At 38.2% G+C, this 23,045-nt stretch overlaps 2 protein-coding genes across 10 annotated transcripts in view; both read right to left on the bottom strand.

Moving 5' to 3' along the window:
• Positions 1–1,468, bottom strand: part of LOC135301732 (sucrase-isomaltase, intestinal-like) — a 60,161-nt gene extending 58,693 nt beyond the window's left edge. The window contains exon 1 of the mRNA XM_064422087.1: positions 1,408–1,468. Coding sequence (XP_064278157.1) covers positions 1,408–1,453 — 46 coding nt within the window. The 5' untranslated portion in view covers positions 1,454–1,468. The remainder of the gene's footprint in view (positions 1–1,407) is intronic.
• A 1,540-nt stretch (positions 1,469–3,008) lies between these two features.
• Positions 3,009–23,045, bottom strand: part of KIF21A (kinesin family member 21A) — an 86,542-nt gene continuing 66,505 nt past the window's right edge. For 4 of the 9 annotated variants that reach the window (XM_064422077.1, XM_064422078.1, XM_064422079.1 and 1 more), the window contains 10 exons: positions 20,180–20,290; positions 19,519–19,647; positions 17,928–17,966; positions 15,835–15,971; positions 13,344–13,524; positions 12,842–13,006; positions 12,035–12,152; positions 9,004–9,174; positions 5,972–6,171; positions 3,009–4,253 (listed from right to left, as the gene is read on the bottom strand). In XM_064422077.1, the coding sequence (XP_064278147.1) occupies positions 4,160–4,253; positions 5,972–6,171; positions 9,004–9,174; positions 12,035–12,152; positions 12,842–13,006; positions 13,344–13,524; positions 15,835–15,971; positions 17,928–17,966; positions 19,519–19,647; positions 20,180–20,290 (1,345 nt within the window). In that variant the 3' untranslated portion in view covers positions 3,009–4,159. The remainder of the gene's footprint in view (positions 4,254–5,971; positions 6,172–9,003; positions 9,175–12,034; positions 12,153–12,841; positions 13,007–13,343; positions 13,525–15,834; positions 15,972–17,927; positions 17,967–19,518; positions 19,648–20,179; positions 20,291–23,045) is intronic. The other 5 variants (XM_064422080.1, XM_064422086.1, XM_064422082.1 and 2 more) reach the window with 3 other exon arrangements.

The raw sequence follows: 23,045 nt of genomic DNA, 5'->3' as shown, positions 1-23,045 counted from the left end.
AGGCAGGATTGGTTTCCACCTCTGTTTTCTGGGGCAGAGAGTCAGGTCCCAGAGGCTGACTGCTCTCTGTCCAGCATTCACCCCTCATGATGCATCACATAGAAAAGCTATAAATTCTTATCCTCTTTTTCATCCAAAGCATATTAGGAATATGAGCATCCTTCTGCAATCCTGCAATTATTTTTTCTTGGAGAACAAAATAAACCCATCACATTTCATTTTGGTCTGGGGTGTGTTTTCTAGTGAGAGTCAAATGCAGCATTAGTGTTTTCATTGCTGAAATCAAGAAGAGTATGACTGAACAGACTACAGCAGATTATTAATGTGGTGTCATTTTACACAGGATAGGTTTGTGGGAGACTTTTATGAATTAATTTGTATTGTAAAATACTTTCAAAATACTTCTTATGAATGATATTGCGAATGAAAAAGCTAGTTCAATGGAAAAAAACATTCCCCCAGCAGGAGCCAAGAAATTTCTTCCATTTTTTCTCCCATTAATGCAAAGCTTACATTTTCCAGCAAATTTTAAAAACCAAGACTTGCAGGTGTGAGCAGCTGAATAAGGCTGCAACCTTGCTCATCCCTTGTTCCTGGATTTACTTCTATTGTAGTACAAATGTGATAGCAGCAAGTGGGAAGATACAATTTTCCTTCCCTACTTTTAAAAATAATTTTAAAACCATAATTTTCACTGTATTTACAGCCCATGTCTGTAAACATAGAAAGAAGATGAAATCCAAACAAGCAGTTGAATATATAGCAACAGCTATGGCTACTTGCTGCTTTTCCATGATAATTTCCATGGGAACAGAAGCTAAAGCAAGGCAGTTGGAAAGATATAGGTGCAAAATAATCCTCATTGATTTTTAAAAACCTTCACTTTAATTTTGAAAAATTAGATTAAAATTAAGGCATAAGAAAGGAACTGAAGTATTACCACACAGATTTTAATTTAACAGTATTAATATTTACATTTTAGGTTCATTTGTATATTTCAAAGGAATTTGCTGCAGAGGTTCTATTCTCCAGCAACAAAATAATATGTATTCTCCCTTTACTATGCTATGGACCAAATTAACCTCTGGTATGCTGGAGCAAAAATTACAGAAGAAAAACGAACAAAGCAATAGGTAACTTTCAGGAGCTGAATGACACCACTGATTCCCTTTTGACTATGCTGGTGCACAAGTGCTGACTACACTGCAGGACTGGGGCTTATTTCTAAACAAGTCAGCTCTGCTGTCCTCCCACAGTCACCCCAGGTGGAGCCAGTGCCATGCCTGTTCTCTCCTTTTCCATGGAAAACAGTAATTTCTTTTAACAGCTCTTCTATCCTTAGCACATTTATATTTTGCTTCTGAAGCCTAGGACAAAATACAAAAAGTACAAACGTGGTGTACTTACCTGCAAGCACAACAGCCAAGAAACACAGGCTCCTCATCCTTGCCATGGTTGAAGGAGGACTTCTGCAGGCAGTCTGAAGCCTTTTATACAAGGCAGGGGCACGATAAGCACTCGTTCTAATACACAATCAGAAGCATTGCAAATATGTTCTCAGCGTTCATATCTTTAATGAGATTATTTGTAACACATGACCTTGCCTGTATCTAAGCAGATAAGGTGAGATACAGTCTAATTTTTCCACACGCTTTGTTCAACTTCTGAATTCCAACTTTGAGAGGAAAACGTGATTCTTCCGTGACCACTTAGAAAATTAATTTTTCAGAGACAACCTTTGGGTTTTTTTGACACAAACATGTTCAGACAGTGGGAGTTCAGTGCTTACCTTTCTCTGATTTCATATTATCTTTTCTCACATATATGGGTTTACAACACAGATGAAGTTTGGAGAAAAACAAACAGTCAAAGAATTCTCCATTAAAACAAGACAGTGATACTGTGACCTTTACAAAATGACATTTTTCTTCCAATTACTTGATGGAAAGAACTTTCAGAACAAAAGTGTGAAAGCTCTGTTCTGTGGTAATACCTGGTTTAGGTGGAATATCTTTCTGGAAGAAAAAAAAAATTAAAAGGAGATATTTTTTAGGAATACATTAAATAACATTAGTGCCTATCAGGAGATAAGCCAAACAAAATATCTGCACTGCCAGGCATCACTGGAGAGGAACATCTGCAGCTCAGGTCAGGGCCACACAGCCCCATGTGGTGCGTCAGAGTCGAGCAGCTGGACAGAGGCAGGCTTTTCCCAGGTCTGCAAGGGCCTTTGTCCTGCAGTCACAAAACACAATATTCACACGAATCTTGCCCACACAGCCATGAGTGTCCAGCCCCAAAACCAGGGGTCACCAAGCTGCTGGTATCATTTGTGTAGCTTGGCAGAACACCTGCTGGGCCAAGGGGAATGGGGACCCTCCACCAGGCACAAAAAGCCTCTCATGTCATGTAAATCCACTCTCCACTGGAATTTGCTCAAGGTTGTCACATAGTCCCAAATCATTTGTGTGTATACCCTTTGAGTAGCTAGAAACCATGATAGACAAACACAAAGCGGTAGTGCTGCTGCTTATTTTAACTAATTTGTACATTGTTTTTTAACAATATATATCATTCATCACCTGTTTCCATCAAAACTTGGAATACATTGGTAACCTCAAATTGAAAGCAGTATTTTCATCTCCTTTCAAGCTAAGCAGAGAAAGAAGTAATTCCTCCAAGTTCAATAACAGGCATCAGCACTTCTTGTTTGACAGACCATATGCAATAAGGTGAGAGAGGTGTCACCTCGTAGGAACAGGAGTCACCTGCTTCCTTTTAGGTCTGTACTGTACTAAGTGTGAGGGAATCCCCCTAGAGCTCCTAAGTACTACAAAACCACAAATAATGGCCAAGGAGAACACAGACATGGGATACGATGGCATATACAGGCTATAGTGCTCACCAAGCTACTCTACTGCACTGTGTAAAACCATGGGTTTTATATGCAACACCTTTGCAAAGGAAATTGATTTTTTATAAGTATGATGAACAAGGCAAAAAAGCAGTTCACATTCACATCTTTATTTGTTACCTACACAAGCTATAATTTACAGACTGATATTTTCTGAAAAATAAAAACAAAATAACCAAAAAACCTCAATATCCAAACATTGTTTCTGAATCTACATAAAATTTTAAAATTTGCAGAATTTACAAATTAATATTCAGAGCAGTTGGGTAAATTATACATCCTCCCTCAATATCCAGGTTCCAAGAGCTTTAAAAGTCATACAGGCACAAGATAAGATATTTTCTTTATACAACCATCTATTTACATAGCTTTTCCCAATAAACGTGGTTCAGTTCTCAAAGTAACTGCCAAGGTTTGCAAAACAGTGTATTTAAAATACATTTAGCAGCATATAAAATTAGATAAAAAGGAAAGACAATTTGCTTAAAAAAAAAGAAAATGTGAGATGATAGAAACAAATCCGTAAGAAAAATAGATTAAGATATATATATCATGACATTATGAACATCTAGTCATTGCAGAACATAGGCAAAACACAAATAAAACAGCCATTTGTGGGCATTTGAGTTCTAGTCCTGAGCACAGAGTATACACAGCTGCACAACTTTGGTCAACACAGATTATAAGCTATCAACACACAAATCATACGGCATTTGCTGTTAGCAGGATACAGCCATGTCAGGGAGATGTATCGTTAACAGCTTCTTCCCATCTATTATTCACTCCACTTTCCTAACAGTGTAAGTGACCTTTAAAATCTTCAAACTGCCTCTCACAATCAAAGGCTTATTCCTGGGACACGTTCCTTCCCCTGTTACCCTAAAATGCAAAACAGCTGATCATACTTGTGAGTGAAATACAGCAGAGCACTTTTGTTATATATTTCAGGTTATAATTTTGAGATGGTCATTAGAGAAGACTGAATTCCAGTTAACTTCAACTGTGAGTATTATATATGCACACAAATTCAGCCATAATATATAGAGATACACGTGACTGTTGAGACTCAAGCATGTTACCACGAGGTTATTAAATACAGTACATATTTTAAGGACAGCAGGTCTAGTGGAAGAGTTCACGCATTTTCAGTCCATTCCAGTCATCAGTGTTTAACTAACAGACATGCAGCAAACTGCATAGAGTGCACCTCAAATTGATCAATGTATTCCTTTATCCCCTGTAATTTCAATTACTGGCAAGATCTTCATTTGCATCTCCTGTATCTGAGATCTGTCCATCTATTACATTTCGAGCTTTCCAGATCCTCACAGTGCGATCACTGAAAACCAAAACAAAGCAGTATTAGAGCACTGTGATTACACTGGGGAGGGAGAGAGGGCCAAGGGGGGGCAGGGGAGACTTCCTTAAAAGCTTGAGTGTCTTTTTCAGGTATTGTTGGCAAAATAACATCTCTTTAATGGACATGCAAAGGTTATTCCACCTCCACAAGACTTCGTAATTTAACATGTACAACACTGAAGATTTGCTAACCTTATCACAGCACTGGCTATGACCTTTAGCCACCTAAGAATGTATAAAGACTTTATGCCTAAGGAAAGTGGTGTCAGTCTATCATGAGAAAAAGTAAAAAAATCACAAAACCACAAGACAATATGAAGTCCTAACTCTCCAACAAACCCAAACCCATTTGCAAGGTGCTAGATAGCACATGCCAGTGAGCAGGTGCTTAGAAACCCAGAGTGTAGTTATGTACTTTTGGAAAGGAAATCACTATTTACACAATTTTAAAGTATGTGTAAATAAAATATCACATAAAATGTGTTACAAAACTGTGTTATAATTTAGAAGTAAAATAAAGTGTTAGTCTTGTTAAATAGCAATTTATTCCATGAAAGGGGAGTTATTCATTTCTCATAAACATTGAGTGACTAGCCAACATTGATTCATATATTCCTCACAACCTCTCAAAAGAAACCAGCAGTCAGAGCAGACTTTGTGACAGTTAAAAGTATTTTCTGACTTGTGCCTTCATTTCACTGTAAATTGTTAGGAACCATCTACATCTTTTAGACCTTAAGGCCCACTGCTAGAAATACCAAAAGACTGAATTTTTTTCTATAACAAAAAAGAATTTATTACAGATGCGTGTATGTCCTAAATGGATTAATAATCTTTAGGCAAACAGAGACAGAAGCTTTGACATCTCTACCCCAACCTATTAGTGCTTAAACATAAAACCTGACCACCAAATACAAAAATATGACAACTTTGAAATCCTGCTATGATTCAGAAAGACCTGCTTGTAATTCAGAAGGCCAGAAGCTTCCACAATTGGCACAAGAATGTAACACGTCAGCTTTCAAAGCTCCTGTGCTCAGACTACACCACAAAGAGGCTCTGTTACCACCTCCTGCAACAAGGTACTTTTCTTGGTCAAATCCCCTGAGGTTTCAGGTCCTCAATTTGCTCGTTTTTACTGGCAAACCAATATTCAAACAGAGGCGTTTACAGGACAGCAGAATGGCTTGCAAAGCTTCTGCTGTATGCCAGCACTTAAAAACAAACCAACCACAAACCAACAGCCATGTGCCATGGCTTTTAGGAGAATTTGCACAGGTAAAGAATGAGTCATACCAGGAAATAATCCAACTGTAGAGACAAGCTTATAAAGTTCTCAAGTACTGCCAAATTGTCCCTGTCATCCTGTAGATCAGTGGTCTCCAAACCTGTTTTGATCATGCTTCTCTACCACTAAAATTTTTTAAGCCCACACTGCTGTGTATATTTATCAATTATAAACACATACCACTGAGTTCTAATCATTTATTCCAGCACCCCACTGGGTCATGTTGTGCATCCTCTGGGGTGCAAGCACCCCACTTTGGGATAGCTGTAATAGATATTAGCACTGAGGGGCACAGACTGGACAAGGTCTCCTGATGCTTTCTATGAAGTGATTTACACGTGTCCTAAACTCATGTGCATGGACAGAATTCTAGCAGGAGACACAGAAAATATTCATGGAGAAGAACTCACTCTGCTGCTGTAAAAATCTGGCTGGAGTTGGTGCAGATGGCATTTATAGGGCTGTCGTGTCCCTTCATCTCCCCAATGGGTGCAAAGGTATCCACGTTCCAGAGCTTGAGGGTGCCTCCCCTGCAGCCGCTGAGCAGAACTGGCACACCGGGCACCAGGCCAAGAGCACAAACCCAGTCCTTGTGAGCATTAGGAACTTGCTGAAAGAGAGAAGGCAGACAAGTCTCACAGGGCTGCAAAAAATTCCAGAGGAACAAGCACACAAGCGGAAAAATCCCAAGTTGTAAGCCTGATTCCTTGTCCTGCAGCAGTTTTGCTACTTGGCTCTGGGTGGCTTCTGCACCTTTAGAGCAAGGATAGTGCTAAATTCCAAGAGTGTTTCTTTTTGTGAAATAATACTGCAAAACAAGAAGAAAATCTAATATGCACAATTGACCTAATATGGAAGAAATCAGTTCAGGATAATGCAAAGTCTGCATGTTTTCAAATGCATATTTGAATGCATTTTTGAACATAAGGTCTCTGTATATGTTTCAGGTCTCTATAACTGCTATAAAACACATAAAAAGAAAATCCAAAATACTGCACAAAAATAAACCAGGAAGACAGAAGCTCTTTCTGTGTTTGCCTTCTTATTTTCCCACTACAAATTATAAATTGATTTTTTGATGTTGCACTTCACAGAAACACCTTAATTCTTTATTGAGGAAGGGCACTAGCATTTTAGTTCTCATTCAGAGAGCAAAATGCTGGACACACCAGCTGAGAACAGCATCCTTTTGTTGTTCTCAAATTTATTTGAACACATATTTATTCTCACAAATAAATACACAGGGAAAAATAAAACCACGGAGAAATAGTAGCCAAAATTGGCTGTCTTTTGGGGATACCACATGTGGGTTTCTCTAGTTCAGTCTGGTAAGAATTGCTTTGCTTTGCTGTAGTGCTCATAATGGAGTATATTCAGCTTTCTAGGATCACCTTGGTGTTTCATTTATAATGCACACAGCTACCACAGCACTGGTAGTTTGAATCTGCAGCACTTCACGAAACTGGGAGTGGCAGGGGGGATGGGGTGGTCACGGTTCTTATAAATCCCAATTTTGTCACAGCAGGGTTTTGTGACTTGGGATGTGCAACACCAAATGAAGTAGATGATTAAAATTCTTTTGAATAGCATGCTTGTTAAGGGATTTTCATCAATTACAGAGGATCAACACATGTATGCCAAACCAGAACCTCTGATGGAACATTAGCATTTCTGCTGTAAAGCAGCTTGGCTCTGTTTCAGGTTTTGGTAACTGGGTAGATTAGAGGGCAGCTGTTCAATCTGCAACCTTGGAGGTTTTGAAAACTCAGCTGGACAAGGCCTTGAGAAACCAGACCTAACTACAAAGTTGGCCTTGCTTGGACCAGCAGGACAACTTTACACTGTGTGACCTCCAGTGGGCCCTTCCACTCTGAATTATCACATAATTAGCAAAACAGCAGCATTTCTCATTCCCTATAAAAGACAATGAATCAAAATTATTTCTACTCTGTCAAATGCTTCAGTCTCACCTCCCTGAAAAACACACAGCATTTTATAGAAATAAAAAAAAGAAGTAAGTATGAAATTATTCTTATCAAGTTCTAATTTTCAAACAAACAAACAGGGGAAGGCAAAGTGGAGAAATTATGAAATGCACATATACCAAAAGGAAAGTAAGGAAAGTGATATAACTAGACCAATTTACATACTTATTCACCCCTGATCCTGTACTCTCTGATGTTAAATTAATTGCAATAGCAAAAATGCATATTGCATAATATTTTAATGAGCCTAAAATGCAAGAGTGAAGACACTCCTTAAAACTTTAATGAAGTAACTCTGAGAACACAAAATCTTTTCAGTGCCTATGATTTTGGTACAAGCTGCTTAGCACATTTTTCTGGACAGACAAATGTGAGGGCAGATGTCCTAATACAGGCAAGTGGAGATTTTTTGTAATATGTCAAATTTAAAATCCTTATTTTAACTGCAAAGTCTTCGTAGTACTCTGAAAAGGAATTGGCACTGAACTGGATGATTTTGAACGAAGGTCAAGAAAGTTTATATTTTTATAGAATATTAACTATGGCCATATAGAAATTTTCTTTTTAAAGTAGCTAGTCCATTATTTTCTCATGTCCCAATACTTTAAAATTTCATGTGTTTCTTTGCTATCAGTCTGCATGTTAAATGTATGCTACTCCTTTCCCTAAATATTACTGCAAAAACATCACTCTCTTCTGGTATTTGTTTTTCTGCCTTCCAGTTCTTGCTCAGTCTCAAGTTAAATAATCACAGCTATACCTCTCAAGAACCTCTCATAAGACACAGAAGAACAGATCAGCTTATAGCAGGTAGGCAAAAAGCAAAGTTCTTCATGCCAAACAAATTGCAAATTCCCAGGATTTGAGGTCCTTTTATACCCACTCTCTTTTTTTTTAACTTTTTACGTAAGGAATAACATACAGCAAATGTGTTCTGACAGCAAGTGTTATTATGAGTGTGTTGTATAAATAACCTAACACATGCACTGTATAAGGAGATGATCTAAGGTCTAAGACTGGGTGGAGCGAGATAGGCTGTAAAACCTCCTCACAAGAAAACATTCTGCAGCCTGATCTAAAGTACTGTTTCTCATTAATGAGTTCCCAATCCAAAATTTACTAACTTGTCAAAGACAAGTATGCAATGATTCCAATCACAGATGAGGCAAATGCTGCTTTTATTCTGAAGCAGAAAAACAACCCCCATGTACTCAGAGCTAAAACAGGATAACCACTTCATCAGAATTTCCTGATGCTACATGCACAGAAGAGAAAAGCAACTGCATGTAAAGATCAAGTACCTTATTGATTTCTTTCTTAGTCAGTGCTCTATGCCTTCCCTATTAAAAGCACCGGTGTCTATGTGAATAGTCATTGTATGAGCCTGAACATTTATACAGCCTGAAAACAGTTCTACAACGTGACTGTCACAGCAGCTGCATGATTTTTTTCATTACCTGAAGAAGGTCTTTTTGAGACAAATCCCATTTCTTAATTCCATTATCTCTCGATCCACTAAAAAGGTTATCTCCCATAATAGCAAGTGCTTCAATGCCATCATAATGAGGAGGTTCAAAATTGTGTGTAGGACTCACGCTTCCAAGAGCCCCTTCAGTCACATCAAACATCTAAAATAAATAATAAAATATGTTATATGAAATTTTCTGCCATCTAACCTGCTTCAAGTCATGCAGCAAGTAACTTTAGGGAAAAAACTTATTACAGTCTTATTACAGGCCACAGTATCATGATGTATATTTGACAGAACCACTATCAGAACCACTCCTTTCTCCTCTTCCACTTCTTGCCTGAAGTGGGAATACTCCAATGACTTCAGAAAAGATTGCTCTGGAAAGAAGTACTACTACTTGAATATCATATATACAGCAGCTTCACAGGAAGGGCCTATATGTACCCTGTGAATGAGTTTGGAAACATAACTCACTCTGGGAGAATTTGCACAGGTAAGTAGCTTCACAAAGAGGCATTCATATATTTTTCTGGACAAGTTGTTTTGGTAACGGTTGCATACTATTACACACTGATGCTTTTCATGTACTAGACACACCTCTCTCCTTGCCTGTGCTCCAAGAATGGGGTATTAAAACAAACTCTTTAAGAAAGACTGCTTTAACAATTTAAGCCATAATCAATCCCATCAGGTCTTTGTTGCTAGAGCTGCAGTGTAAGCAATTCTGATTCATTCTGCATTGTAGGGAACCAGAACTCACCCAGTGAGACTGAGCTGAAAGAACAGATGAGCTGTAACTTTTTAAACCACCAGCTCTGTTTCACAAGCAAATGTCAAACTTTATCCTCTATTATTTGCTCTTTATTGGCCTTTTAGAATGAATAAGCTTGACAGTAGAAAAGGGAGAGCTTGGTGTTGTAAAATAATACCTTGCGAGCTAAAGGTAATTTAAAATAAGTTACTGCATTCAATTAACATGCGTTAGTTCCAACTGTAACAAAAAAATTCAGTGATAAACCAGAAAAATCAGGTACCTGCAGATGACTAATATTACTGACTCAGTAGACAAGACAGTACTTTCCTGTGGCATGACAGTACCTGTCACCAGACCTGGTAGCCCAACAGACCTACCCATGCAGAGAACCACAGACTGTTAAGGGGTTAAAATGGACCTTAAAGATCACATAGTCCCCCCACCCCTCTTCCATAGTAGGGACACCTCCCACTGTACCAGGCTGCTCCAGGCTTTACCAAGCCGAGCTTTGAATACTGCCAGCACTGCAGCATCGACAGCCTCATTTGGAAACCTGTTTCAGTGTCTCACCACCTTCACAGTGAGAAATTTAATGTTAATATCATAACCTAAATTTCCCCTTTTTCCATCTGTGCCCATCACTCCTTGTTCTGTCACTACAGTTCCTGATGAAGAGTCGAGTGCCTCCCTGGCTTCCCTGTAAGCCCTCTTCTGATACTGGAAAGTTACGAGGTCTCCATATAACCTTCTCTTTTCCAGGCTGAACGGAAGCATTGAGAATTCACAGACAGCTGCACATACAGATAATTTATACTATTCAAAGTGGCTTGGCAATTCTGGAGGCATTCACTTTGGAGAACACACACTGCTCTGAAGTACACAGAAATAGCTGAAATATCCCTGGACATTGTAGTGGTCTAAGTCAAGAAGCAGGCAGACAGGAGAATTTAGGTAGCCTGGCCACAGAAAGGAAGGACAAGAGGGACAAATAAACATCTCTGACTGTCGACAGCTTTGTTTTCCAAAAGCCCTCGCACCTCCTTGCTTGTCAGAGGAGCTCACAGCATGACAAACTTGCATTACATGATCCCACCCTGTTGTTCCCACTGAGGTCCTTCCCTCATTGCCATGCCAAGGTGGCAGCTCATTATTAAACCAATAATCTGAACTGTGCAGAGAAGTAATTCTCAGAGTGTCTGCCCCTGTCTCCCCATCGCCTGAGAATCCACTGACCTCTAACCCTAGGGACACTGCTGATAGGATTCAAATCCACAGCCCAAATTGTCCAACTACACATCAACCTCTCAGGCAGTTTTTTGCATCTGGCACAGTGCAACGCCAAGCACCCAAAAATTGTAGAAAAATATGAAAAAAAGAAAGCTGAGCTAAGTGAGAAAGCTCACACAGGTTCTGGATCCTGCTCCACTCCCAGCTGTGTTCATACACTTTTTCGAGTGTGTGAGAATAACAGAACAAAGGGTATCCCCCTCATAACAAGCTAGGGTTTCTTGCCCATTCTCTCTGGCCTCATGCATCACACATTCTTTGCAGTGCGAGCATCAGTTTATGGATGATCTACAGTTCATTAGGTCTTGTGATTTGGGTGTAGCCCTGAGAAACAGGAGCTTGTGGGTTCAAATAGCCACTGGCTGAGATAAGCAAAAAAAAAAAAAAAAAAAAGAAAAAGAGAAAAAAAATTTCCTCCTCCCAAAAAACATATTTCCATATCCTTGAGTGAATTAATCACAATTCCAAGAAACATAAAAGTATATTGGGCACCTTGGCTGAGCAGTGCTGACTTTGCTGTCTTCCCTGCTTCAGAACACAGGTAACACTTCAGAAAGAGCCTGGGCTAAACCCTAGAGTCTCTTATGTGAGGAACACACAGGATGTTTCTGCTGAAACAGGTCTGCACACTAAAACAGAGGCACTGACTTAAGATACTTTAAAGAGCTAAATGTTACCTAAAAGTAGGTGTTATGAATATTTCTCCAAGACTTTGCACACCTGACATCCAATTTAATGGGGATTAAGAAAAAACTTAACTGAAGACAACCATGCATCCATCTTCCTTAATGAAACAAAAAAGGTACTAAAGTGGTAAGTATCATGACTGAATATTAATCATGATCCATGACTGGTGAAATGATTTTCATCTTGGCTATCACATTTGGAATGAGTAGATGTAAGCCACTTCTGCATGTAAGCCTGCATCCCATGCTGATGTACCAAGTTAAAATAAGCAAACACTAGTGGTGTTTACCTTTATATAATGGTCCTTTGAACCAGTGATAATAAGATCTTGTCCATTGGAGATCTGATCAACAGTAAGGCACATAACAGGACCCTGGTGACCAGTTAGCTTTCCTGTAGACTGAAATCTTTAAGGATAAGAGAAGAAATGAGGATTTGTTAATTTTTCAGATATTCAATATAGTCCATAGCACAGTTTCTGACAGAATGGATCATTTTATTTTCCCTATGTCTTCAGTACTCATCCTCTTGTTTACCTATACTCTACTGTTCATATCCATGGATAAATATTAAATCCACGTTAAACACAACAAAACCCCTCTACTTAGGCAAAACAGGAATTAAAACATTTTAAAGTAAAGATGAATCAGTCCCCTCATAAGCATTTTCTGTATTTTGAATGCACTCTTTGGGAGCAGGTTCTGTTTGGAAAAGTGTAATTATAGTGCAGCTATCATAACCCCATATTATATTTCATTACTTCCATTGGCTTCCATCATCTCATCAACAATTACTAGTCAGGATTGCCATCTTCACCTTACAAAAGTGTGTTTTGTAGTGCCTGTCAAACAAAACCTTGTGTTTTTCCAGTCATTTTTACTGAAATGATTCACCACAACCTTAACACATGAGAAAATCATTATATCAGTAACCACCACAGATGGGTTGGCTGATCTGTAACTGATACCATATTTTACCCAGGTATGGACACTACCATATAGAAGGAACACTTCACTGACTGTTTCATGTGCACAACTTTGCTGCCTATGCACATGTAACCACCTAAAGATCATTCTCTTTGGCTGGTGCTCAGTACCTTTTCAGGTCCCACATCCTCACTGAGTTTCCAGCAGCTGCATAGAGGAATGTGCCAGTTGGATTTAGTGCAATTTGATTGATCTGGTTCTCTCCAGCTGGGATAGCAACTGTTCTGTTAGTACTTCCTGAACACACATCAGCAGGCATAGCTTGGCCTGAAGACCTGAGTACAAAGAAGGAGAAAAAGAAAAAAAAAAAAAGAAAAAACCCAAATTCTACAGTTAGTTTGCCATACTTTGTATACCTCTAAAAACAAACCTATTTCACTGAGCAAAAAAGGCTATAAGCCAATTATGAGTACCAAACATCTGATAAAACTCTATATGCAAATTTTTTTGTGTTCCCATTACTGGTGCCCCATACTGACTTAGCCTGAACACGTAAAGAAACATTCCCAACAGTGTATTTATACTACACTGTACTGCAATACTGAATTAATTATAATAAAATGTATCTAAGACTCATTTGAATGTTTGGCATCTGAGGTTAAGGACACTCACGTCAATGTCCGAATGCACTTGGCAGAATCTCTGATGTCCCACACCTTGATATAGGAGGTTGAAACTGTGAAGACCAGGCTTGTGTAGTTGCAATATTTAATAGAAACCACATTATTTGGATGACCCCCTAAAGACATAATCTCTTGTCCAGTTACCAGATTCCAGACTTTGCAGGTACGATCTAAACAAAGACAGACAAAAAGGGGAAAAATATTAACAATAATAAAATAAACCTTGAAAAATCTCATGCTTTTCCTAAAGTCAGTTAATTAAAAAAAAAGTACACACATTCATTTGCACTCATACATTTTCCTCCATTTCTGTAGACACCGCAGAAAAACAGCTAAATTAGGTAGTTCTATAAAAATACACATAGGCATCCATCTATCATTATCAAAACTAAGCAAGATTAATAATTAAATGTGCTTTCAAGATCTGCATATTAGTTCTCAAACATTTTATCAGGATAAAAATCTCAAGGGAAGTGAAAACGCAGACAATTTAGAGGCTGAAAAGTATGGATGGTGATAGATAAGAGAAGAATCAAATTTTTAATTCAAGAATTCATTACAATTCATTATTATTTATTATTATTCATTATGGCCGAGTTCTGACTGTCACAACAAAACTGCAAAGGTGAGAAGGGACCCAAACTCTTCAGTGTTTTGGGGGCCTCTGAAAATCCCAGCAGGGAGTGCTTTAGTCACTGTTTTGATTCCATAGCAGAGGGATTTAAATGCTGCAACCTTTTATGTGTTAAAATCCCAAATGCACAGAAGCTTTCACAAAATCTGCAAGACTATGGGCAAGAACAGGAAACTCTCCTTGCTGCACCATGTCTGTATCACTTCATGTATTTTAGTTATACATTTACACTGAAGTAAGTACAGAAAGGATGAAAAGAAAGCTTCATGTATAGACTCTAGTTATGATAGCATGAAGCTAAGTACACCAAGACCTGTCTGCCACTTTTAAACACCAACTACCAAGATCAAAGATCTGCAATGCACATGAGAGCTTACTGGCATTTCTGAATTTGTCTGCAAGTATTATCTGATGTCAGTGAGCTGAGACTTTCTGCTTCAGCAACAATTTCCAAAAGATTTTACTTTATTTAATTAAACAACTGTCTGCACTCTTGAGTAAAAGCGTACTTGGTAAACTCTCCTCAAAAAATATATACAGGAAAAAATTCTCCCATAAGTTTAAGAAGCTAGGATAGGACTTCAAAAAGGTAAATATTTGCAACATCTGCAAACATCCATTAAAAAAAAAAAGACAAACTACCAAACGTTTAGAATACAAACCTAGATGTAAAACAAAATTTTAAAACATGCCCTTTTCCCCCCACATAGCCACTATATTTAAAATCTCAACAGAAATTAACTAAGTATTATTTACAAAATCTAAATCAATATCCTTTTTTGCAACTGTATGTGCTTGTACAAATGTCAAAAAATAGGCTTAAAACCTGCAAGATCAGAAGTTTGCCAACTCACTGAAAGTGTGTGATTTGGAATTTTTAACAGCCAGCTAGTAAAAAAGCCACAGAAACCATAACTGAATATTAGCAGTGGAAGATCTCCATCTGATGGGGTTGTCAACTATGCTAATACTGGGATAAAAGGGATGTCCTGAAATGTCAAGGTTTATTCATTATATGATCTAGTGAAACGGAGAGTCTCCCTCTCAACAGGTGTTAAGTTCTTCCCAGCCACTCTAATTCCTGTTAGTTTTGATACTTTCAGAAAAAAAAGAGTCTGCCATAGTTTCAGCTGCACAACTAAGAATATAACCAGTCCTTTATATTAAAATAGGTATTTGTGAAAATAAACCATTGAGCTCTGGTGGCCTCTGGTGGTATCTTCAAGCCAAACTGAGCAAGGACACTGGAAATTCACTAAAGACAGGAGGAAAATGCTTTCTTCAAAACACTGCTTCTATTAGTTTGAGAAGTTTATAGAGTGACTGCACCATCCAGTAAGGAACTTGAAGACTACTAAAATTCCAGGCCCTCCCACAACTGTCGTACAGTTCTTATAACAAGGAAGGACAGGCAACAAGATGCACAGAGGAAGCAGAAGACACCATCAGATGAAGAAGATAGCTCAAAAAACCAACTATGGCATGAAGGGTGTTCAAACCCTGTGCAGAAGAGAAATATGTGCCAATTCCCACCCTCACCCTTACCCTGAAGCTATTTGCACTGCCTATCATGTGTATACATGCTACCATGACTACTTCCATCATATCACTCAACAAATGTTCATGTTACTGCTTTTTGTGTTTTTCCATTACAAATAAGCAGCCAAATACTACACATTGGAGTTAAAAACCTGTAGATAACTACTCTAAATCCCTCTTCAGCTTATGTTGAGAAACAGACCTTAGAATTTTCCACTGTGTTTACAGCACTAAGCACAAATTCAGAATTTCACAACACCCCAAGTTGTCAAAGCAGCCTCTGCTCTGTGAACAGAGCTTGCCCAACCTTTAGATCCAGTGAAGAGAAGATCATCAGTTGCATCAACACAAAGCACAGCCTTGGTATGTCCCTCAGCTGTATAGATGCACTGAAGAGGGGACGATCGGATGCCTTTGGAAGCAGGAAATGGGTTAATTATCCCCCTAAAGAAAAAAAAACAAATGTGAGTTGGGCATAGTAACAGACATAGATAAAGCTAATTTACTTGCATGTAGGCAAAAAAAATTTACCTAGTGTTCCTAGTTCATAAACTATGTAAGTTGTTTTACTATTTAGCCTCAACACACGTAAACTCTGGACTATCAGTTAAAGGAAATCACATACAAAAACAAACAAATGAAAAGACAACAAGATGCTAAATGCTGGGTACATGGAAAAGTCTGCATAATGCTGAACAAACCAGGACACTTAAAGCTTCTGTAAGCCCAAGATCAACCATCTAAACAGCACAATCTGAAAAATGGAGCAATGCCAATGCACTGCCAATTCCAAACTCAGCATGCATTTCACATCATCTGCATTCTAAGGGCAGACACAGAGAACTTCTATTAACTTCTGTGCCTGAAGAAGGTTCCCACTGCACCCTGTACCCAATAACACGCTCATGCTCAAATGGCCAAAAGGGAGGATGATTGGAATGCTGACACCCCAGAGGAATCTTCCTGGGCACTTTCGGCTAATTCTGTGGTGATGCCAAAGACTAACTTGCCTGAAATAAACACCTCACAATTCTTTACCAGACAAAAACTACTAGCAGTCTAAAATCCCATGCATACAATTGCAGGCACACATACCCCTTTATTTCTGTGAAGTGTAGAAAAGCCTCAAGGTAATGCCCAAAACATGCAACACAGCTGTGACCTGGCCAGCTTGCAGTTAAGACTCACTGTCATGCTCTTTTGGGAATCACACACATAACTGAGGAAAAGGAACTAAACCATAGCACTATCTCATCAAAACAAAACAAAGTAAGTATCAGATGCTTTAGGAAAATGTAAAAAATTCATAATATTGTCCAGAAGTTTGCTATAGAAAGGAAAAAGTCCTTCATGATGCAAGGTAACTTTGTGACAACTGGTTAGTTTATCTAGTACATTAAAATTACGATTTTAAATATTTTTATAGTTCAGGACATCTTCACTCACATAATTCATTACTCCTTAGCAATCCTTCGATAGATTTTACTAGTATTAATAGTGTTTTAAATTGTGTAACATTATCTTGCTCATTTTGGAAAGGCTTCCACCTTTCATCTGCACCATTTTATGTTTTCAAGAAAACAGGAACACTTTGATTTTTAATTAATTTAGGTCTCCATGATTTGGTTTTCTAGCATCATTCTAAACCAACATGATTTTCTCTGTAGAATTCCCTAGTGGACCATGCTGCCTCTGATCTGAGTTATTCTTCCTGTTGTTCTCACCCACTCACTTCTGTGACAAGCCATGTGGAACACATGTCCTGGAGCTATTTATCTACCTGTGTGCAGTGTTCTAAAATCTAAGACAAAAAACCACTACAACTGCTACAAGGACCAGCCAAAGTCACCATTATATTATTAGCAGTTATTTGACTGCCCTTCTCTAGATAAGCTAATTTTTCATTGAGTACCAAAATCCTAACCCACAGGGACACAAGTGGCAACATTTCTTTCATCTCTTAAGCTACCGTGCATTCTCTCAGAAAGATGTAATAAAAACCTACTCATTTTTATTTACACTAGGATTTCATTTCTAGTGATCAAAGCATAGAAGGGAAAAAGGAAAAACAAAAATAAGAAGTAAATAAAACACAAGAAAATGTCTGCTCCTATTTTTTTTTGTGAGAAAACAAAGAGAGAAACAGTGTGTCTAAGGAAATGTTTACACCATACTTCAGTTATAATTAAAACACCTGACATGCTCAACAATGATAAAAGAATACCCTATAAAAGGAGAGGGGGAGACATGCTTGACCCAAATCTCAGATATTTCATCTTCCGGCAAAAGCAAGAGAAACAATGCACAGGTATCAGGAAAAATCATGCAGCAAAATGAAATGTCTTAAGAACTGGAATAACTTTGGTGAGAGATGCCAAGGAAACAGAAAAGAGAGAGTACCTTTGTACCTCCGACAGAGAGGAATCACTTTCATCAGACCTACAATCAACAGTGGTGGAATTGTGAGGAGAAAGAATATAGGTATCAGCAAAGGAACGCCTCCACATGAGAACACACAACAGCATGGCCAACTCAGAAAAGCAATGCAAATCCACCTACATTATGCAGCATTGCTCAAGGTATATCTCAAACCCATGATGATACAGGGGGTGGGGGGGAAAGAATAATTATCTTAAAATATCACTCTCAGCAATAAGTTACAGTAGACTGCTTCAGCTCCAGAAGATGAGTAACAGCAGCTGTGCCATTTCTTATTTCCCCAACATTTTCTTAGAGAAGTAAAGGCAAAAAATTAAAAGGAGAAGATAGATGCACAAGTTAACCTCCATAAGATAGTGCTTGTTGAGAATATCAAAAGAAAAAAATTACTCTGAACATCAATGCCTGCTAAGTGTAGAAGAGACATGCAAAATATTAGTCATAGAGATATAAATGTTAAATATGATAACTCACTCAAATAAATACAGCAATTTGCAAGCCATGCTAAGTTCAAAATCCTTCACCTCTCATTTTGAAAAATTTTTAAAAATAAAAACCAAGAAAACATACAAGACAATATTTTCCCAAGACATAATGATTTTCAGTACATCTCAAGATGTCCTTCATTTTCAACTCAAGCAGATTCAGCAGTTTCTATTTGACTTCAAAGTCAGTTCAGCGAAAATGAAAAGGGTTTGGTGGGAGTTAGCAATAAGAAAGCTAAGATATAGAAGTCATAAGCACAGTTACTGAAAGCCTTGCAAGCCTTGGTATGTAGTGGCTGTAAATCTCTGAAAAAAAACCATTTTATTAAAAAAAATAGTGTAAACAGACAAAAGCAATTTTTTATCTTGCTAGAGTTACAAATAAAGGTTTATTTTAAATCTGAATTGCAGTTCATAAGCACTGCATGGTATTTGTATCAGTACTGAAACCTGTAATAAAGATTCTAGTAAGTAAAGTCCACTGCCATTTGGAGTAATGTTCCTAAACAGATGCCTAATGTGAGAAAAAAACTGTTCTACTTCTTCTAAACAAGATATGAATATCATCTACTCCTGCAGATCACCTCCTAAAGTCAGTCTGTTCAGTAATTTGGATAATCTCTAAACAACTGTGTTCTAGCCATTTCCATGTCCCATCCTCTGAGGTGCTGTTGTGAGAGCACTCTGAGCAACACTGGAGCAACTGAGTAACTGTCAAAAGCTCTATTTCCTAAATTATCACCTAAAATCTATTTTTGAGTGTAAACACACACACAAATACACAAACATCTAAGAATTCTACTATTTTCTATTTTGGGTTTAAAACTACAAATATAGACATAGCCTAGAAAACAGGAAACAAGGTTCAGCAGGAAATTTCTCTTCTCAAATTTTTACAGTGGTTCCATGGTAGTTTAAAATATTTCCTTTGAAAACTACATAATATCATGAGAAATATCTCCTCCTGTCTTGCAGAAGGGCAAAATTTCTACCAGACACTACACTGAAAACTTGAGCACACTTTGCATTTCCCTGGTTGGGGGCTGAGGCTTCCCTTTGTGACTTACTTATCCTGCTGAACTGATGTGTTTCCCTGAGAAACAGTAAGACGACTAAAAACATTCATTTCATTACGGGGCCGGCTTGGTGGGGAAGTAGGAGGTGACAGACTAGCCTCTGGGGCTCCAGAATCTGAGCTACAAAAAAAAAAGAACATCTTCTTAAACAGGTTATGAATGGTTAGAAACGTTAAATGCAACATGCCTCAAACGTTAGATGCTCTTTTCTTAAGCAAATAATTAAGATTGTAATACTAGCTACAGATATTTCTCAGAGAAGGCAAAAAAGCTTAAGGCTGCAGAGTGCAAGATGGCACAATGTTCAAAGATTAAGTGGTAAAAGTGAAAGCTACAGGCAGAAAACACACATGTAAAACAAAGAAAATCTTATAAAATTGAAGGCTCTCAGAGATATTGATGACTTTGATTAAAAAAAAAAGTAATTTGCAAATGCTCCAAAGGACATTTTCTCAGGGCTCTGCCCCTGAGTTATTTTGTACAGAAAAATAACCTGGAAAAAGGCCCAAACAACCACACATAAGCAATGAATATCAACACTGACAACCATAAAAACTGTCCTGGAAGAAAAGAAATAAAAACACAGACTTATTTTTCAGGAAAATTCAAAGTTCAAATTATGTCAGAGGAAATAAATTTTAAATAATCTTACAGTTTTTGTTCTTTTGTCTTTGTCTTTTCCATTGTTTTCTCATAGGTTTTTCTCTTTGCTAAAGGTGAAGGCTCAGGTATTTTCTTCTCTGGAAGAGATGGCTGTCTCGAACTAAAACAAGAGCAATCATTATCTCACTCTAAGGCCCTTCACAGAACATTACCTATCATTCTGTCAGAGTGATTTCAAACTTTAGAACATACTTAATCTATTATCTCTTTTGAATTTAAGGATTATAAACTTATTCTCACACTTGAATATAAAAATATACCAAGTTATTAATGTTCAAAGGTGACCAACATACAGTGTCAGATACTGAATAGTTAAAAGATATTTACTAAATCAATAATAAGAGAGACTCACTAAAAGAAATAAAGTGGAGTATGCATCCAAATTAAGATCATAGAAGTTCTTAGATTTCAGATTCCACATTTGCATATACAATAAATCATTTACAGACATGAAGAACACATGATTCTTACACACAAATGAAACTTTGCAGTAACATATTCATGTTAATTAGGAAGTGAGAAGAAGTACATCCCATTGACAAGCTGACTATTATAACATGGTTTCTCTTTGTTCCCCACTTCCCTTCTCCCTTGCTTTCCATCCTTCATTTGTCTATCCAGTTCTTCTTGCTCTGAAAAAATTCCAATTCACAGTCACTGTGGTCTTTCTCCCAACCTTTTATTCCCCATTAAAATTAGCAATATCAAGAGGACCGTATTAAAGCTGACACCCAAATGTTCTCATTTCACCATAGTCAGACAAAAGAAAAAATTAAGGAATCTGAATGGTCTCCATTCTTCTGAACTTCCATTTCTCACTAGTTGAGCAATCACAAAAACAAAATTTGTTTGTTGTTTTTTTTTTCCTATTTCTTTGTATTTACAAGGATTTTTTTCTGTGAATATGAAACACTCATTAAAAGCAAGAAAGCAGATTCTGGAAGTGTTTTTGCTCCATGCAACTCCATTAATCAGATAAAGCTCATCTGGCAGGCCACCTGCCTGACATGGTTATGACCATCACTCTCAGAGCTCTACAGATTCTGAATATGCACAGCTCCAACTTCTCAACATGTTTCCCTTAAGAGGAAGTCTGTGCTATATAAAATCCACCTGGAGACTGGAATGCAGAATACCATGATTTAACATGGACAGCACAACCACAAACAGCTACTTGACTCAAGTCGATGAGATGGTCTCAAGTGATCACAAACCCTCACTGGAATGTGAGGGACCTGTTGGACCTAGTGCCAAGAATTGCATGTCAACCCTAGAGCTGCCCAGGGTCTTCAAGAGACAGGAAAAGCAGGACAAGCAATCACCTGCCTGGTTTTGCACAGAAGCCTAGAAGTTAAGTAATAAAAACAGGGGAGATAGTGGGTCCAATTTCCTCAAGGCCATTTCTATGTAGGGCTCCCTTACCTCTAGGCATACTGTGCAAAGGACACCAAAAAAGGTGGAACAGGACAGACTCCCTTCCCTCTCTCTATGCTGGACCAGTATGCATTGAGGAATGTAAAAATCCTGATGTCACAAGGCAAATTCTGTGAATCAGGCTGACAGGTTTTCCAGCAGGCTATAGTGTCTACTGCCAGGGGTGTTTATATGTCTACTGAGCAGCTGCTCAATTAAATAAAGCAAACAAGAAACTGGAACCCAAGCTCCTGTGCCTCATCCTGGCATCCTGCACACTCAGACACAGGGGCAACTTTCACTTGCTTACTCTCTACCTGCCCTTGAGTCTTCCATCAGTGGAACATCCCTCAGAAGAAGGTGTAAATAGCACCATCGTTTTCTGAATTCCTTTTGAAAGCCTGGGAATGCAGCTATTATAAAAATACAGCTATCTTGCTGGAATGAACTTCCTAAGCACAGGTGTAAAAACCAGGTGCATGATGGCAATGACCTAACAGAAGAGGAACAGGACACATGCCTACTTCCAGGTTTCCAGAGCCCTTTTACATTTGCCAGGACATCAGACATCTGAACAGAGCTGACACAAGTGCTACAGAAGACAACTATGCTCTGAAAAAGCTGCTGTAGATGAGTTGAGTATATCAAAGGACAAGAGCACTAACCAACTTTGTAAACAGAATTCCAGTTAAATTAACTGTTGGCCATATGTATTTAGGTGCCTCCCTAAGTAACAGAATCACGCAATGGTCTGGATTGCAAGGGACTTACAGATCACATAGCTCCAACCCCCTTCTCTTAGGCAGGAACACATTCCACAAGACCAGGCTGCTCTAAGCACCATCCAACCTGGCCTTGAACACTTCCAGGAATGGAGCATCCACAGCTCCTCTTGGTAACCTGCTCCAATGTTTGACTCTCACAGAAAATAATTTTTTCCAATATCTCATGTGCACCTACCATCTTTCAGTTTGAAGCCATTACCCATCATCCTATCAACAGAAGCCCTTGTAACAAAATCCCTCTCCAAGGACAATGGAATCACCACAGACCTTAGAAAACTGAGGGGGTTCCAGAGTGGAGCAGTTTGTACATATGCAGACACCTAAATTTGCACCTAAATATATAATTAATTTCTGTCTCTTTGAGAATCCATATTTTGGATTACTGTTACAGCCTCTACATTTCTGAATGTCGCTTAAGTAAGTGGCACAAGGGAGAAAACATTTATTGCAGGTAAGGTCAAAATCTCCTCCTGAATAATATATTTTAATTACAAGAGATATGCTGGCACCACAGGCCTGTAAGGGAAGGCCAAATGGCTCATAAAGAAAAGTTTTCTTCAACTATGACCAGATAAACCAACAAGAGTTCTGCTTTTGAAAAAACTTATACACTTGCAGTAAGAAAGTCACCGCAAATTGATTGTGGGAATTTTTGAT

Source organism: Passer domesticus, chromosome 5 (assembly GCF_036417665.1).
Source record: "Passer domesticus isolate bPasDom1 chromosome 5, bPasDom1.hap1, whole genome shotgun sequence".
Classification (NCBI taxonomy): domain Eukaryota; kingdom Metazoa; phylum Chordata; class Aves; order Passeriformes; family Passeridae; genus Passer; species Passer domesticus.
The sequence above is the reverse complement of the archived record's forward strand: the minus strand, read 5'-3'. Positions and strand labels throughout refer to the sequence as shown.